This window comes from Schistocerca serialis, chromosome 4, assembly GCF_023864345.2.
Source record: "Schistocerca serialis cubense isolate TAMUIC-IGC-003099 chromosome 4, iqSchSeri2.2, whole genome shotgun sequence".
Classification (NCBI taxonomy): Eukaryota; Metazoa; Arthropoda; class Insecta; order Orthoptera; family Acrididae; genus Schistocerca; species Schistocerca serialis.
Genome location: NC_064641.1, coordinates 638,702,673 through 638,720,044, shown reverse-complemented (window position 1 = coordinate 638,720,044; position 17,372 = coordinate 638,702,673). Strand labels below are relative to the sequence as shown.

Here is a 17,372-nt window from a genome sequence, read left to right as displayed (position 1 = left end):
TTGATGGTTCAGGATGTGTCCTATCAACCAATCCCTTCTTCTGCTCAGGCTGTGCCACAAATGCCTTTTATCTCCAATTCTATGTAGTACCACCTCATTAGTTATGTAATCTACCTTTCTGATTTTCAGTATTCTTCTGCAGCTCTTCTGTCTAAACTGTTTATCACCAATGTTTCACTTCCACACATGGCTACACTCCATACAAATACTTTCAGAAAAGACTTTCAAACATTTAAATATATATCTGATCTTAACAAATTTCTCTTTTGCAGAAAAGTTTTCTTGCCATTGCCAGTTTACATTTTATATCATTTCTGCTTTGGCATCACCAGTTATTTTGCTGCCCAAATAGCAAAACTCATCTGCTACTTTAAGTGTATCATTTCCTAACCTAATTCTCTCAGCATCACCTTAATTAATTTGACTACCTTCCATTATCCTTATTTTGCTCTTGTTGATGTTCATCTTACACACACCTTTCAAGACACTGACTTTTCCATTGAACTACTCTTCCAAATACTTGGTTTGCTATCTCTAACAGAATTACAGTGACATCAGCAAAACTGAAAGTTTTTATTTCTTCTCCCTGAACTTAAAATCCTAATCCAAATTTTTGTTTGCTTTCCATTACTGCTTGCTCACTGCGCAGACTGAATATTATCAGGGATAGGCTGCAATCTTGTCTCACTCCCTTTTCATCCACTGCTTCTCTTTCATGCCCCTCAAGTTTTGTAACTGCCATCTTGTTTCTGTACAAGTTGTAAATAGCCATTTACTGCCTGTATTTTACTCCTGCTGCCTTCAGAATTTCAAAGATAGTATTCCAGTCAACAGTGTCACAAGCTTTCTTCAAGTCTGTAAATGCTATAAATGCAGTTTTGCCTTTCCTTAACCTACCTTCTAAGATAAATCATAGGCTCAGTATTGCCTCACATGTTCCTACATTTCTCTTGACTCCAAACTCATTTTCCCTGATGTTCCCTTCTACCAAATTTTAATTCTTCTGTACAGAATTCATGTTAGTATGTTGCAATCATCATTCATTAAACTAATAGTTCAGCAATATTCACACCTGTCAGCACCTGATTTCTTTGAAATTGGAATTATCATATTCTTCTTGAAGTCTGAGGGTTTTTCACCTGTCTGATATATCTTGCACACCAGATGGAAGAATTTTGTCATGGCTGGCTCTCCAAAGGCTATCAGTAGCTCTGACAGAATGTCATCTACTCATGGGGCATTGTTTCGACTTAGTTTTTTCAGTGCTGTATCAGATTGTTCTTGCAGTATCATATCTCCCACTTCATCTTCATATACATCTTCTCCCTTTTCTATAATATTGCCTCATGTTCATTTCCCTTCTGTAGAACCTCTGTATACTTCCATGTTTCAGCTTTCCCTTCTTTACTTAGGACTGGTTTTCCATCTGAGCTCTTGATATTCATACAGCTGCTCCTCTGTTCTCCAAAGGCCTCCTTAAATTTCCAGTAGACAGTATCTATCATTGCTTAGTCATATATCCTTCAAAATCCTTTAATATGTCCTCTAGCCATTCCTGCTTTGCCATTTACTTCCTGTCAAGCAGATTTTTTAGACGTTTGTATTCCCTTTCACCTGCTTCATTTGCTGCATTTTTATATTTTCTCCACTCATCAATTAAATTACCCAAGGGCTTCTTCTAGCCCTCATCTTTTTATCTATGTGATCCTCTGCTGCCTTCACTATTTCATCTCTCAAAGCTACCCATTCTTCTTGTACTGTATTCCTTTCCCCTGCTTTTGTCAGTCGTTCGCTAATGCTCCCTTTGAAACTCTCTACAACATTTGTTTCTTTCAGTTTATCCAGGTCCTATCTCCTTAAATTATTACCTTTTGCAGTTTCTTCAGCTATAATCTACAGTTCACAACCAGTAAATTGTGGTCAGAGTCCACATATGCCCCTGAAAATGTGTTCTAGTTTAAACTCTATTTCAAAAATCTCTATCTTACCATTATATAATAAATCTGAAATCTTACAGTGTTTCCAGATGTGTATCCATGTAAGCTGTGCATATTCTAATATTCATCCTGGACAAGAGATCACTTATTGTACTGTGACCTCCTCCAGAATGATGATAATCATAAAACTGAACATTAATTATTGTAAATGTATTTCTGGTACATTTCAAAAACTCATGTGGCGCTATTTAATTATTGCTGGGAAGAAACTACAAAGGTAATTTTTAAAGTAAGGATCAATTTGTAATGAAGTAAGAGAAATGTTATTTATTAATGTAAATTGTATCACAAACTACAACATGGACATTTTTTCACTTCTCAGCATAGTCACAATGAACATTTAGACATTTGTCAGGTCATGGCATCAGCTTTTGGATCTCAGCATCAAAGAACTCTGCCACCTGACTGTCAAAGTACATAGTAACAGTTTCTTTTAACATTTCATCATTTTCCAAGTGCTTTCCATGAAGAAATGCCTTCAGTTCTGGAAATGGATGAAAGTCTGATGGTACTAACTTAGGGCTGTATGGTGGATGATCCCAATGAAACTTATTCAGTTATGTCTTTTTTTCTTGCCACAGTGTGAGGCCGAGCATTGTCATGAAGCAGTTAGACACCACCAGAGTGCAGTCCCTGCTGGCAATTTTGAATAACGTGCCTATGCCATAATAACGTTTCACAGTACCTCTTAGCATTTATTGACATCCCTCTTAGTAAAAATTCGAACAGGAGAATGCTTTTCCAGTCCCTAAAAACTTGGCATTTCCATATTGCAGGTTGTTGTGTGAATTTTCATGGCTTGATCAGGGAGTTTGAATGATGCCACTCACCGCATTGATATTTACTCTCTGGAGTGTAATGCGTAATCCATGTTTCATCACCGGTCACAGTGTGATGCAAGAATTTGTCACCCTCCTTGTGACAGCTCTCCAAAATGAACAAAGAATGTGTCATTTGCTTTGTTTTGTGTTCTTCTGTCAACATTTTTGTCACCCATCTTGCACACATTTTTGTTGTTGTGAAGTTAGTCAGTAACAGCATGATAAAACTACTGACCTTGAAACTTGTGGAAATTTCTGATGCAGCTCATCAATAGCAAAGTGTCTATTTTGGCGAATTGTCTCACCAGTTTCTTCTGTCAAGTCTTCATTCATGACACTAGGCCATCCAGATCATTCTTCATTATGAACATTTGCCCTTTCTTCATTAAACAGCCTATACCATTTATGCTCATTTCCATCATTCATTAAACCTGCACCATAAACTTCAAAAAGCTGCTGTGAATTTGAGCAGCATTTAAGAACCAAATAGCCGAGTGCACTTCACAATTTGCAGGATTGCTGACTGACAGGACGACAAAGAAAGCAGTATAACCATACAACCAACACTGGCAGAGATGTGAAACGTATTCGTGGTGTAGTGAGAGACTGGCCAAGATTAGCTGACCATGAAAGGATGTCACATAACAGAATGGGTGGACATGATGCGCTATCAATTCTTACATTACAAATTACTCTCATTTACAAATACTAGAATATTTTCACTTATATTTTCTGACTCTCTTGTCGATCATTTTCATTTGATATCTAGCCATTGTCTACAGGAGTATGTTTGTTCTTGTACTGATTGAAACACTGTTCACCATTTTAACTCTTGATGATTATTTCTGTCCATAATTCTTTTAAACATTTTAAAATGTCAACAAAATTAAAATCCACATCAAAATAAGATTTGACAAAGCTCTTCTTAACAATCTGAACAACTGATCTGCTTAATAACATCTGAGCATCTGAATGCACTTGGTATGACTTACTTCTATTTACAGCATAGTTGTTCATGCCGAAACCTTCTCAAGCAATACACTTTTTAATTACAGTAATTTTATGATTAAAACATAAATTTAGAGAAGTATACATTTTTGGAACTTATTAGTTGGTGCTACAAAAGGGTAATAATTGTTGTTTAAATTAATTTCAAATTTATACTTTAAAGTTGTACATTTTTTTAGTTTCTTTTGCAAACAGTGTTTTTGAAATAAATATTTTTTTGTCAAAATATATTATGCTTTTATCAATAGCTAACAAAATGTTTCCACTCATGCGACAGTTGGCATTTAGTCCAGGTAACTTCTGTCTGCGTAGTAATTTTATGTAATGTGGAACTTTTGTTATTTTTTCTTTAAATTATGCTTTCAATGAAACATATTACATTTTTATGAACAATTAACAGATACCTAAATACAGAATAATAAATTTCAATCCAAAACATTTTACATTAATTTTTTTACAACTTCAGAAACGTATATGTCAACCCATTTCGAATCAATACATTAAGTAATACAAGACAACAGTGTGAAACATATACACTGATCTTTCTTTTTTATTTCAAAATAACTCCTCTTTTTGAAAATATATGATGAAATGATGGAGATTTATTGCTATATGTTATACATACCAGTATGTATTGCATATGACAACAGCCCAAAAGAAATGCTTCAATTATTTAAAACAAAATGAAACAATGGTATATCCAGGATGGAATGTAACAACATTATGAAAAGGGTAGTTACTACTCACCATATAGGGGAGATGCTGAGTCACAGATAGGCACAACAAAAAGACTATCAGAAAGTGAGCGATTGGCCAACAAGGTCTTTGTCAGAAACAGACAACATACACACACATACTCATGCAAACACAACTCACACACACACATGACCACAGTGTCTGGCTGTTGAGGGCAGGCTGTGCACAGCAGCTGATGGTGGGAGAGGCAGTCAGGAAGGGGCAGGGAGAGGGAGGGATATCAGGGTAGGGGTGGGGGACAATAAACTGCTGTTTGTGGGAGCCTACAGGGATAAGGTGGAGAGATGGTAGGGCAGCCACATCCAGTCGGCACATTAGACGAAGGGGGGGGGGGGGGGGGTGTTAGCAGTAGAAAAGAAGAAAATCTGAGAGACTGTGCATGCAGTGATGAAATAGAGGGCTGTGTAGTGCTGGGTGAGGAACAGGGAAGGGGCTAGGTGGGTAAGGAGAATGACTAACGAAGGTTGAGACCCGTAGGGTTACAGTAATATAGGATATATCGCAGGGACAGTTCCCACCTGTGCAATTCAGAAAAGCTGGTGTTGGTAGGAATGACCCAGATGGCACACATTCTGAAGCAGTCATTCAAATGAGGAACATCATGTTCAGTGGCTTGCTCAGCAACAGGATGGTCCAGCTCTTTCTTGGTAACAGTTTGTCAGTTGCCATTCATGTGGACAGACAGCTTGTTGGTTGTCATTCCCTTATAAAATGCATCAAAGTAGTTGCAGTTTAGCTTGTAAATCACATGACTGGTTTCACAGGCAGCCCTGCCTTTGATGGGATAGGTGATGCTTTTGGCCAGACTGGAGTAAGTTGTGGTAGCAGGCTGTATGGGACGGAACGTGAATCTAGCTCTATTAAAGGGATATGAGCCATGAGGCAAGTTTTGGCAGCAGGGGTTGTGTAGCGATGGACAAGGATATAGTGTTGGTTCAGTGGGTGGAGGATTACCATGGTGTGAGGAGTGGTAAGGATAGTAGGGCACGAAGAGGGGTAGCTGAAACCCTGATGGGGAATGTGATTCAGTGGCTCCAGTCCTGAGTGGTACTGAGTCATCAGGGAAATGCTCCTCTGTGGCTGGATAGTGAAACTTTGGGAAGTGGTTTGTGACTGGAGAGATAAGGCACATGAGATCAGTTTTTATACAAGGTTGGGAGGTAATTGTGGTCTGTGAAAGCCTCAGTGAGACCCTTGGTAGATTTCAAGAGCGAATGCTTGTCACTGCAGGTGCGATGGCCTGAGTGGTTAGGCTGTATGGAAGGGACTTCTTGGCATGGAGTGGATCACAGGCATTGGAGTGGAGGTATTGCTGGTGGTTGGTAGGTTTGATATGGATGGAGGTACTGATATGGCATCTTTGAGGTGGAAGTCAACATGGAGGAAGTTGGCTTTTTGGGTTGAGTAGGGCCAGATTACAAAGATGTAATCAATGACTCTGAACCAGCTGAGTGGTTTTGGGATTCTCAGTGTTTAGGATGGATTCCTATAGATGGCCCATGAATAGGTTAGCTTAGGAGGGTACCATGCAGGTGCCCATAGCCATACTCCAGATTTGTTTGTAGGCAATACCTTCAAAGGAGAAGTAATTGTGGATCAGGATATAGTTTGTCATGGCAATTTGGAAGGAGGTTGTAGGTTTGGAATCTGTTGGGCATTGAGAAAGGTAGTGTTCAGTAGCAGTAATGCCATGGGTATTAGGGATGTTAGTGTGAAGGGAGGTGGCAGCAATAGTGACACACAATGCACCAGTGGTAAGGGAATAGGAACCATGGAGAGTTGTTAGAGGAAATGATTGGTATCTTTTATTTTTGGGGTAGGTTGTGGGTAATAGGCTTGGGGACACAGTAACTGGCCTCAATGGTGTGTCGTGGATCATTAGGTTTATGGGCTTTATGAAGCATGTAGAAGATATGGGTGTGGGTAGTAGTAGGGGTGAATAGAGAGATGGACTTGGGGAGAGGATCTGGGATGGACTGAAGGATTTGAGAAGAGACTTGAGATCCTGCTGGATTTCAAGAATGGGGTCACTGTGGTAGGGGCTGTAGGTGGATGAATCTGACAGTTGGTGGAGTCCTTCTGCCAGGTAATCCTTGTGGTGGAGCCTTTGTGAGCAGGTTTATAAGGCCAGGATCAGTTTTTAGGTAGTGAATTGAATTGTGGTTTTTTCGGTGCAGTTTTTTCTGTGAATGTAAGATTTGTTTTCATATTGAGGGATTTTGGGAATGATGGTGAGGCAAGATTTAAGGTTAATAAATTCTGGAAAGTTAACAGGCTGTGATTTGGGGACAGTAGGGGTGGATCACGATTGGATGGAGGGGTGAACTGAGTCAGGAAGAGTTCAAAATTCATCTTCGGTTGAGTTTGATTAGTAGGGTCCATGGCAAAAAAGTGTTCCCACTGTATGGACTGGGAGAAGGAGAGAATGTTTTTAACAAATCCAGCATTATTGAATTTGAGAGTGGGACAAAATGTGAGGCCTTTGGAAAGGACTGATACTTCTGCAGGTCTAAGGCTTTTGGAGGAAAGATTCATGACTATGTTTTGGGTCTGTTTAGGTTACAGATTCTGTATGAAGGTGGGAGGAATTTTTTGAGGGTGGAGTAAATGTAGTAGGTCTGCAAGACAGGGATTGTCTGCTATGAGGGGGTGTGGGGGAAGTTTAGTTGTTGTAGAGTTGATGGACAATGGTAGTCCAAAGCAGGAGTATGAAGTGAACAGAGTGAAGAGTTTTTTGAGGTTGCATTGCGCATGTTGTTATAGTTCCTGGAGGGCAAGAGTTTCAGTGTATTATATGGGATCCAGGAATTTGGGATTGCATAACAGGAGAATTTTTCAGATGGAGAGGAAGTGTTGCAAGGAGGTTTGGGCCTCATTGATATGGTTTTGCAGGGCTATGTTGGTGAAGGCTAAGGATTGACAAAATCTGAATATATGGAAGTCATTGTGGAAGAAAGAGTGGTAGTCGGATATGAATAAATAATGGTAAGGCTATTTGGAGGGATTCAATGAGCCAAGTAACAACTCAGGAATAGTATGTGAGACTGGTTTTGGCTAGGGATTAAGAAACCTTTTCTGTATTGAAGCAGATGGAAGGAGCAATGATCCATGGTGATGGATAAAAACACGCAAAAATACTTAAATAATGTAGAAATATGTCCGAAAAATTTCACAAAAATACACCCAAACAAGAAAAATCACAAGAAGAATGAAACTGATGAAGTAAGGGAAAACGAGATGAAATTTGAGGAAGTAGCGGATAGTGCAATGCAAAAACCAACAGAAATTGGTGTGAAGACACAATGAGGTCAAAGAAAAAATAAACATAAAGATTGTAGTGTTGGTTACAGGTCTGTCTGGTGCATAAGTGTGAAGAAGGGGGATGAGATGAGGTGAAGCTATTACATGCAAATTGGAATGGAGAGGACAAGGAGTGGGCAATGGTGAGTGGTTGGTAGGATGAGATACACGTTCGTGTGGCACAGGAAGGTGGTATTCCACCTCCCATCAAACCTACACAATATCTTCGTCCATCCCAACACAACACCTGCTCCTCATGGCTCATATCCCTGTAATAGACCTAGATGCAAGACCTGTCCCATACATCTTGCCACCACCACCTATTCCAGTTGGGTCACAAGAATCGCATATCCCATCAAAGGCAGGGCTATCTGTGAAACCAGACGTGATCTACGAGATGAGCAGCAATGACTGTGCTGCATTCTATGTGGGCATGAAAATCAACAGGCTTTCTGTCTGCATGAATGACCATCAACAAAGCTGAGCATGCTGCTCAACACGATGTTTTTCACTTCAATGACTACTTCACAGCAAGAGCTGTCCCATACATTGTGCCACCACCACCTACTCCAGTCTGCTCACAAGCATCACCTATCCCATCAAAGGGAGGGCTACCTATGAAACCAGATGTGATCTACAAGCTGAGCTGCAACCTCTTTGCTGCTCCCTGTGTGGGCATGACAATCAATAAGCTGTCTGTCCTTATGAATGACCACTGACAAACTGTGGCCAAGAAACAACCAAGCACACTTACCAACATGACGTTCCTTATTTCAGTGACTGCTTTAAGCATGTGCTATCTGGACCCTTCCCACCAACACCAGCTTTTCTGAATTGTTCAGGTGGGTACTCAATCTGCAGCAGATCCTACATTCCCATAACCCTCCTGGCCTCAATCTTTGTTAGTCACTGTCCTTACCCACCTAGCCACTTCGCTGTTCCCATTCCAGCACTACAGCACCCTCTATTCCACCAGTGCACCCACAGTCTTTTTACTTCTCTTCTTTTCCACTACATCCTCCCCTTCCCTCTGTCTAACCGCCTGACTTCATTTAGCTGCCTTATTCTCTTTCCAGCTTTTCCCTGTATGCTCCCACAAGCAGCACTTTGCCACCCCTCACCCCTACCCTACTATTCCTCCCCCTCGTCATTCCAATTTCATCCGTATGTACACCGCCTGACTGCCTCTCACATCATCCACTGTTGCTTGCGCACTGGCCTCAACAACCAGAGACTCTGATCATGTGTGTGTGAGCTGCATTTGCTTGAGCATGTGTGTTTATGTTGTCTATTGCCAATAAGGTCTTGTTGGCCAAAAGCTCACTTTCTGACAATGTTTTTGTTGTGCCTGTCTGCAACTCAGCATCTCCGCTATATGGTGAGTAGTAACTGTTCTTTTCATAGTATTGTTGAGTGTGTTAGAATCCATACTGAATGAAATGATTAATTTTATATGATCATCTGTATCACATATGCATACCATACATAAGTTCATATTGTAAAGTGTACTCAGGATATGGACTGACTGCTTCCTTAATGGACTTTTGTCTAACTCACCTCCCCAACCCCAGATACATGTGAAGTGGTTGTTATGACATACAACACATTTGTTGTTGGCACAAAAACATTTCCTATTTCCATTCTCACGTTAATATTTTGCCTCTTAACCCATTTCACTTGGCCCTATTGTATTTCTCCTGTGCAGGACTGTTGTTTTTCTCTTCCACATTTTTATTGAAATGTACATATATAAAGCCTTATTACTTTCTGTGTATCACCACTTTCTCTTTTGCTGACACCCTTGATTGACATTGGGTTGTGGCACATTTACTCTTTTACTGACAGCTTTCTTCTGACTTCTCATTTCTTATAGTTCTCTTCAAATAAGAAAAGCTATTATGATACCTAAGATTCAGTAATTTAATGTCTCTTGATCATCTCATGGCTTTCAATTATGACAAACATTAACTTTTATTTATTTGTAGGATTGTTCATGATTTTGTATTACTGATAAGGCTATTCACCATGTAACAGGGGCACTGAGCTGTAGACAGGCACATTGAAAAAGAGTGAATACTACAAATATTTCATCTTTCGGACAAAGACCTTATTCATACAGAACAACTCGTGTGTGCATGGCCACTGCACTGAGCACTATATGTTGATTCCAACTGCATCCGACCTGAGAAGCAATCTAGCTGGGGTGGGTGGTGGGAGTAAGAAAAAGTTATGGGGTGATGAAGGACTGGAAATGCAGAGGAAGATGCTATTTCTTCTTGTGGGAGTGTGCAGAGATGTGGTGGGGACAGGATAGGGCTGTTAGGTGCAGCATGGGGTGGCTGTGCTTGTGGTAGGAAGGGGGTGAGATGAATTGTTATGAGATACCAATATCAGGGGTAGACTAGATGATAGTGAAAGGATGAATGTGACAGGTCTTCCATCTAGGTTTACTGCTGGGAGATGATCCATGAGGCAAAGGGTTGTGAGCAGGGGTGAAGAAGGTATGGCCAAAGATTTGTACAGGTTGGATAGACAGTGGAATACCATGGTGGGAGGGGTAGGGAGGATAATGGAGAGAATACTCTCATCTCAGGGTATGCCTCTACCACATCCCTGCACACTTCAACGGAAAGAAGTAGCGTTTCCCCTGCTGTCCCTGCATCCCCCCACCCCACACCTCTTCCTTACACACACTACATTGCAGCTCATGTCAGTCATAGCCACAGTCAAGCCTTAGTGACCAGTGATGGTGGCCATATGTATGAGTCATTCTCGTGTGAAAGTGTGAGAGTTCCTACTTTTGCAGAAGTGCTTTGTCCAAAAGCTGAAATATTTCCAGCATTATTCTTCAATGTGTTCCTCTGTGACTCAACTCCTCTTTGTGCTAAGCATCAATGTGTTCTTTGCATATTGTTGTTATTCCATCCTGGTCTCTCTCTCTCGATTGATAATGATGTTTTCTAACTTAGAAGCAACTGTTGATGACGGAATTGTGTACTGACTACTAGTGAGCTTGGTATCTTAATTTTATGGTAGCTTTTTAAAAATTAAACATTAAGACACATGGATAACCATTCCAGTAACTTTATTTGGGAATAATATTAAAGAATAAAAACATTGCATATTTCATTCCAGGGAAGCTCACTTTCAGTGTCGAGATCCTCTTTAGAGAAGGGCAATTTGTTATTTGTGAAAGTGATGAAATAGTTGTGTCTGGTCACATATTTGTCTGTCAGGAACCAGACAAGGAATTTATTACCATGAATAATGCTTCTCAGACTGCTCAACAAAGTGCTGTACCATTACTCAAGAGTAAGGATGTGTACTTGGATTTGCACTTACAAGGATATCAGTACACAGGAGTGTTTAAAGGAATATTGGAATTAGATGGTATGAAAACTAATGCAAAATATTTAATGCCTGTTTGTCATATAACAGTATATAAAAAATTTCTTCAATTATGTACATACAAACGTTCTGACAAGATATAGTTTCTCACTCTTTATTTCATGTGTGCAATAATTTTTCTCCCTTTTAGTTTAAATCATAGTGGATATTTGGTGAATAACTGAACAAATTACATTTTTTGCAGACAGTGGAGCCAAAGTGTGTTTCACCAAGAACTGGGTTGCTCTAATGGACACTGTCTTGCAGGTAGCCTTAATGAAGAGTGCTTGGAGATATTTCTCACATGTCTGTGTCCCAACAAAGCTTCGGAAGGTGGTTATCAATCCAGAGAAAATTTGTCAGGCAGGTTGGTATTCAAAGAGTATTAAACTTTAGTCACTTTTCTATTGTTTTTCTTCTTTTTTGTTTAGCTTTCATTTATTTTGTCCAGATGACATTTGTAGCAGTTAGAATGAAGGCTATTCAAATGAGGACTATTTATAAAGTATCTGACTATTACTGACAAAATCAATCTATTCACCTTCAAAGTAGTCCCCTCCAGCTTCTACACACCCATCCCAACACAATTAATGGAGGACAATGAGCAGGTTCTTTATTGCAGTGAATGAGGCAACTGCCCACTGCCCACAAGTCTGGCCATTTGCTTCTCACTGCTTCATGAAGGTGATGCAGAACCCCTTCGCGGTGCTCCTTAACGTTAATACCATCTGGAGTGTACTCATCATGGACCAAGCCACTGGAGTCAAAAAAGACTGTTAGCATTACTGTTACACTGCTGCAGGCCTGCCTTGCTTTTTTGGGTCTTAGGGATGGTGGACACTACCATTGCAATGACTGCAACTTTGTTTCTGGGTTGTACCCATAAACCCCAGACTCATCTCCAGTGATCTCTATGTTAAGAAAGTTATGACTACTGTTCATATTATCCAGCACGTCCTGTGCAACCTCTGAATGAAGTTGTTTCTGCACAGTTGTTAGCAACTCGGGCATAGGTAATGCTGAAATCTTCATGAGGTCCATACATTCTGTTAAAATGGAATGAATGGATCCAGTACTAATTTTAATCATGTCTGCAGGTTCTCTTATCTTGATTCATCTACCCTGCATCATCAGTGTCCTTATGTGATCAATAACAACCTCATATGTGGATGTTGAGGGCCTAACTGAACATGCTTAACTTTCCACTGCCATCTTTGAAGCAGTTTTACCACTTGTTTATCTGTGTGGTATCCATTGTTTCATCCCCAAACACTTGTCAAATATTGCAGATTGTTTCAAATTGAGAATCACCGAGCTTAAAACAAAATTTGATGCAGTAAAGTTGTTCCACATTTCAGTCATTTTGCCCACAATACAAAATCTGGTGACTATCACTTTCACATGTTCACTTGTCAATGGCTAGCCAGTGATTGGTTGTTTCCACAGTTGTAAAAAAATCAGACATGTCCACTATGTATGCCTACAAACATAGAAAGTGCACACACCATGACACCATTGTTGCTTTCAGCAATAAAAAATAAGATCAAATACTTTTTGAACAGCGTTTTCTTGCAAGGAAACACTGGAAATAATCTTTCTGGCAGGTGGAATTGGCTTTGATTGTTTTGGTTCAGGATCACTGGCTTTTATTCACCAACTTGATTGCAATTTCTTTTCTAATGTTAAGTAATTGATCCTCATCTCATCCACAATAACAAGTCAACTTACCAAATCAGTTGAATTATTTTGAAATGTAGCCTCTACATTGCTGAGGAAATTGTTTTTATGACTGACTCTTTCTCAGAGTTTTCTCATAGTAAATTCTCCATGTAAAACATGCAATGTTTTTTCTTTCTTTTTTTGATAAGCCAATGGCATGAGCTATTTGATACATTTCAAATCACTTAGCACAATACCATCACAGCACAAGGGTATGAGACATGTGATTTCAGACATTAGAACTGCAATGATCAGGAGGGAACTCCAGGACAGTTGAGCAGTGGCTTTACACCCAGTTCATCTGTCATAACCTCTTCTGCCTAAATCATCATTTGGAATATCTGGTATGAGATGTTCCTCTTCTTTCCACTTCTCTGTTGGGTCCTAGGGCATTGGGGAAAAAAACAACAGAAAGGGATGAATAGAGAGATAGGGCATTCTGGAACACAATTCTTCAGGGTCATCCATTGAGACCTGTCTGGCTTAGGAGGCTGTGCAAGTAGCTACACCACTGGCGTAGCTTCACAAGAACATGCAGACCTCTCCACCAGCAAGGACAGTGCTACAGTAAGGAAGAGGACTATAGCTATAGGAACATGGAATGTCCGTATTCTTCTTTACTTAAGTAACAGACCAGAAATAAGAACAGCTCTCATCATCCTTGAGACAGCTGGATTAGATATAGACATTGCTGCCTAAAGTGAAACCAGACTATCAGGTGAAGGAGACATTAGCGAGGTCAGCTCAGGGTACACCGTCTTCCGGAAAGGAAAGGATGCAGGAGAACCATGGTCCTCGGTGTAGGATTTGCAGCAAATAGTGAAGCAATATTAATGTCTGTTGCTATCAGTAAAATAATTATGATTCTTCTAATTCCCCTTGCTGGAGATTGCTTCGTCACCCTAAACTCTGCCTATGCTCCCACTTTAGACAGTAAAGAGCATACAAAAAATCAGTTCTACAAGCAACTGTGCAGAATTATCGTCAAGATATCTACCAAAGATAAACTTGTGTTACTTGGTAACATCAATTCTAGAGTAGGAAGAGAGAGTCGTTTTTGGGGAAACAGCAGGGTTAATCAAGATGTTGGAAACTGCAGTGCAAGTGGGCTGCCATTTCTTGGTCTTCACATGAGCATGAACTTTTTATTACCAACTGGCAATCTCGCTTAGCTAATCAGTATAAGACGGACTATGTGGATGCATCCACAGTCCAAACACTGGCATTTCATTGACTATTTCATCACTCGGCAGTGTGACAAAAATGATGTCTTGATCACAGACACAGCTCAAGACAGTGATGACTGCAGGACTGATCACCAACTGCTGGTTAGCCATCTGAAAGGATTCCTGTCCATCATAAACCATGATCCTACATCTCAAAACCTTCCACGAGAAAATTCTACATACACACCCTGCAGAAATGAAAAAGTTTTTTCTCTCTTGCAAGACATGCTTTTGGATTGACTTAGCAGTACAACAGTTAACTCAAAAAATACTGAACAGGGCAGGCCACTTTAAAAACATCTTCAGAAAGACTGCAGAGGATCTCATTAGTTCTGATGCAAAGAAGAGAAATGACTGATTTGATGACAACAATGAGGGAACAATGAGGGGATTAAGAATCTCATAAATGTCAAATGGGACGCTTACCTGTCTCTTGCTCAAGATCCATCCTCCATGGAAAAGAAAAGATGGCTTTAAGAATTCAAGCAGAAATGTTTGGCTAAAATAAGAACAATCAAGAATGACTGGAATCAACAGAAAACCAAGGAACTCCCAAACTTCAAAGTCTCTTAGATTCCAGGGACTTGCAGAATTTTTACACTTGAATAAGAAAAATATGTGGATCACTTCATTCTTCATCAGGAACTCTGAAAGCTGCCACAAGTATGAGCATTCTCACTGTAAGTCAGCACATCTTGTTTTACTGGAAACAGCATTTCATCTCACTCTTGGAAAATTGTTCTGCCTCTGACACTTTCTCATACATGTTCCACAACATCCAACACAAACTTGGGTGGCAGTTTCACTGACATTTCATGAATTCAGCAAGGCTCTAGATAGTATCAAACTGAGCAACAAGACCTGACAACATCCCCATGGAGATCATTCAAAGTAGTGTCTTGTCTCCAAAAGCCAGACTCTTCTCCCAGTCTCTTTTAATGTGAGAAACCCATAAGGTACCAGCAGACTTAAAGAACTCCAAAATTTTCAATATTTTTTAAAAAAGTGACTGTAGCATATGTGGCAATTACTGGGGCATACTCTTGCTCTATGATTCATTAAATTTTTGGTACAGTTCTGTTGAATGACCTCCAGACTGTTTCTGAGACTGTACTTTCTTAATCTCAGTGCTGCTGATTTTGCTGCTCCAGATGAACTATTGATATAATCCTCTGTGCATGACAACTGCAGGAGAAGTGCAAGGAATAACATGAGCCTTTACTGAATTGATGAAAAAAAAGGGTGACATCAAGAAGTAGTCATGTGACATAAACAAAACTGAAAGATGATGTCTATTCAAATTTTGCACCAGTCGCATACAAGTGATGTTAGTCAAAAATGCCTAACACCTCACAGAATTTGAATGAGTTTGTGTAATAGGGTTATGTGAAGCTGGATGTTCCATCTGTGATACAGTAGGAAGACCTGGCAGAAATGTAGCCACTGTACATGGTTGCTGGCAGCAGTGGTCTTGAGACTCCAGATGATCACATGCCACTACAAAAAGAGAAGACCATTGTGTTCAACTTATGGCTCTGTCACGTTGTACTGCATCTGCAGCAGCAATTTGAGCAGCAGCTGACACCACAGTGACAGAAAAAAAACTGTTACAAATTGGTTATTTCAAGGACAGCTCTGAATCAGATAACCTGTAGCGTGCGTTCCACTGAACCCAAACTGCCGCTGTTTGCGACTTCAGTGGTGTCAAATGAGAGCTCATTGGAAGGCAGGGTGGAGGTCTGTTGTGTTTTCTGATGAAATCTGGTTCAGCCTCTGTGCCAGTGCCAGTTGTGTGTTGGTTAGTAGGAGGTCAGTTGAGGACCTGCACCCGACATGTCTGCATGCTAGTCACATTCGACCTACACCTGGGATGCGATTTCATATAAAAGCAGGAACACTGTTGTGGTTCTCCCATGCACCCTGACCACAAATTTGTATGTCAGTCGAGTGATTTGACCTGTTGTGCTGCCATTCATGAACAGCATTCCAGGTGGTGTTTTCTGACAGGGTAACACTCACCCACTTGCAGCTGTTGTAACTCAACATACTCTAATGTGTGTTGCTTTGGACTGTTTAATCACCAAATTTGCCTCCAATCGAACACATATGGGATGTCATCAAATGACAACTCCAGTATCATCCACAAACAGCATTAGCTATGCCTGTATTGACTGACAAAGTGCAGCAGGCGTGGAACTCCCTCCCATAAACTGACATCCAGCACCTGTGAAATACAATGCATGCATGTTTGCATGCTCATATTCAACATTCTGCCATTTACATTGGTTGTTAATGTACCAGCATTTCACATTTGCAATGGCTTATCACACGCTTACATTAACCTGTGATCTTGAAATATTAGTCACTTAAATATGTTATCTAAACAAATGTGTTCCCAACATTTCACTACTGTACATTAATTATTTTTTGATATTGCATTTTTTCTGTCAATGTATTTGTGTTCTATGACCTAAAAAAGACCTTTGATACTGTGCACAGAAAAGTTACGTGTTAGGCCTTAAAACATTTGGGTTATGCTTTCTTATATCTTCCTTTGCATGCTGTTGGGTTTTTAGTGGATACAGGAGCAAGGAACAGATGCTGTTCATGCACAGAGAATTCAGATATTAATTTATTGTATATGTAACATCGAATAGTAAAATAATACATAACTTCATTGCTGTATTTGCTGTGTCAGTTGTTAACAGTAGATTTGAATCTAGAAATGTATATAGATAACAAAAGATTTATAAGTCTATCACTCTTCAATACAATTTCAATTCAGAAGATGTTGAGCCCTGGCCACAATAAAAGTCTGTAAATGTTACTCAACTAGTAAACACACAAAATGGCTCAGTGTCTGAGTGTTTGAACTTAATAACACCTACTGATGGAGCTCTGGAGAGGGGATGCTTGCATCTCATTGGCAGTGGCTTAATCATTTGTAGCAGTGCTCTCATGCCACAGTGATGGCTGTAGTAAATGTGGCACCATAACTGGTGACACGTGTATTTGAAAGTGTGGCAGACGAAGAGTGGCCGATACCCACCCTTAACACTGTTCAATTCATTCAAGCTCCCCATGTCTGGGCAAGTGCTATACCAAAATGAAACATGTGACATATTTCTTATCACAAATGGTCTCAAACAAGGATGTAT

At 40.0% G+C, this 17,372-nt stretch overlaps 1 protein-coding gene across 1 annotated transcript in view; it reads left to right on the top strand.

The window, feature by feature from the left end:
• Positions 1-17,372, top strand: part of LOC126474653 (fatty acid synthase-like) — a 332,546-nt gene that overhangs the window by 126,119 nt on the left and 189,055 nt on the right. Inside the window, exons 10-11 of the mRNA XM_050102131.1 lie at positions 11,018-11,272; positions 11,475-11,636. Of these exons, the coding sequence (XP_049958088.1) occupies positions 11,018-11,272; positions 11,475-11,636 (417 nt within the window). The remainder of the gene's footprint in view (positions 1-11,017; positions 11,273-11,474; positions 11,637-17,372) is intronic.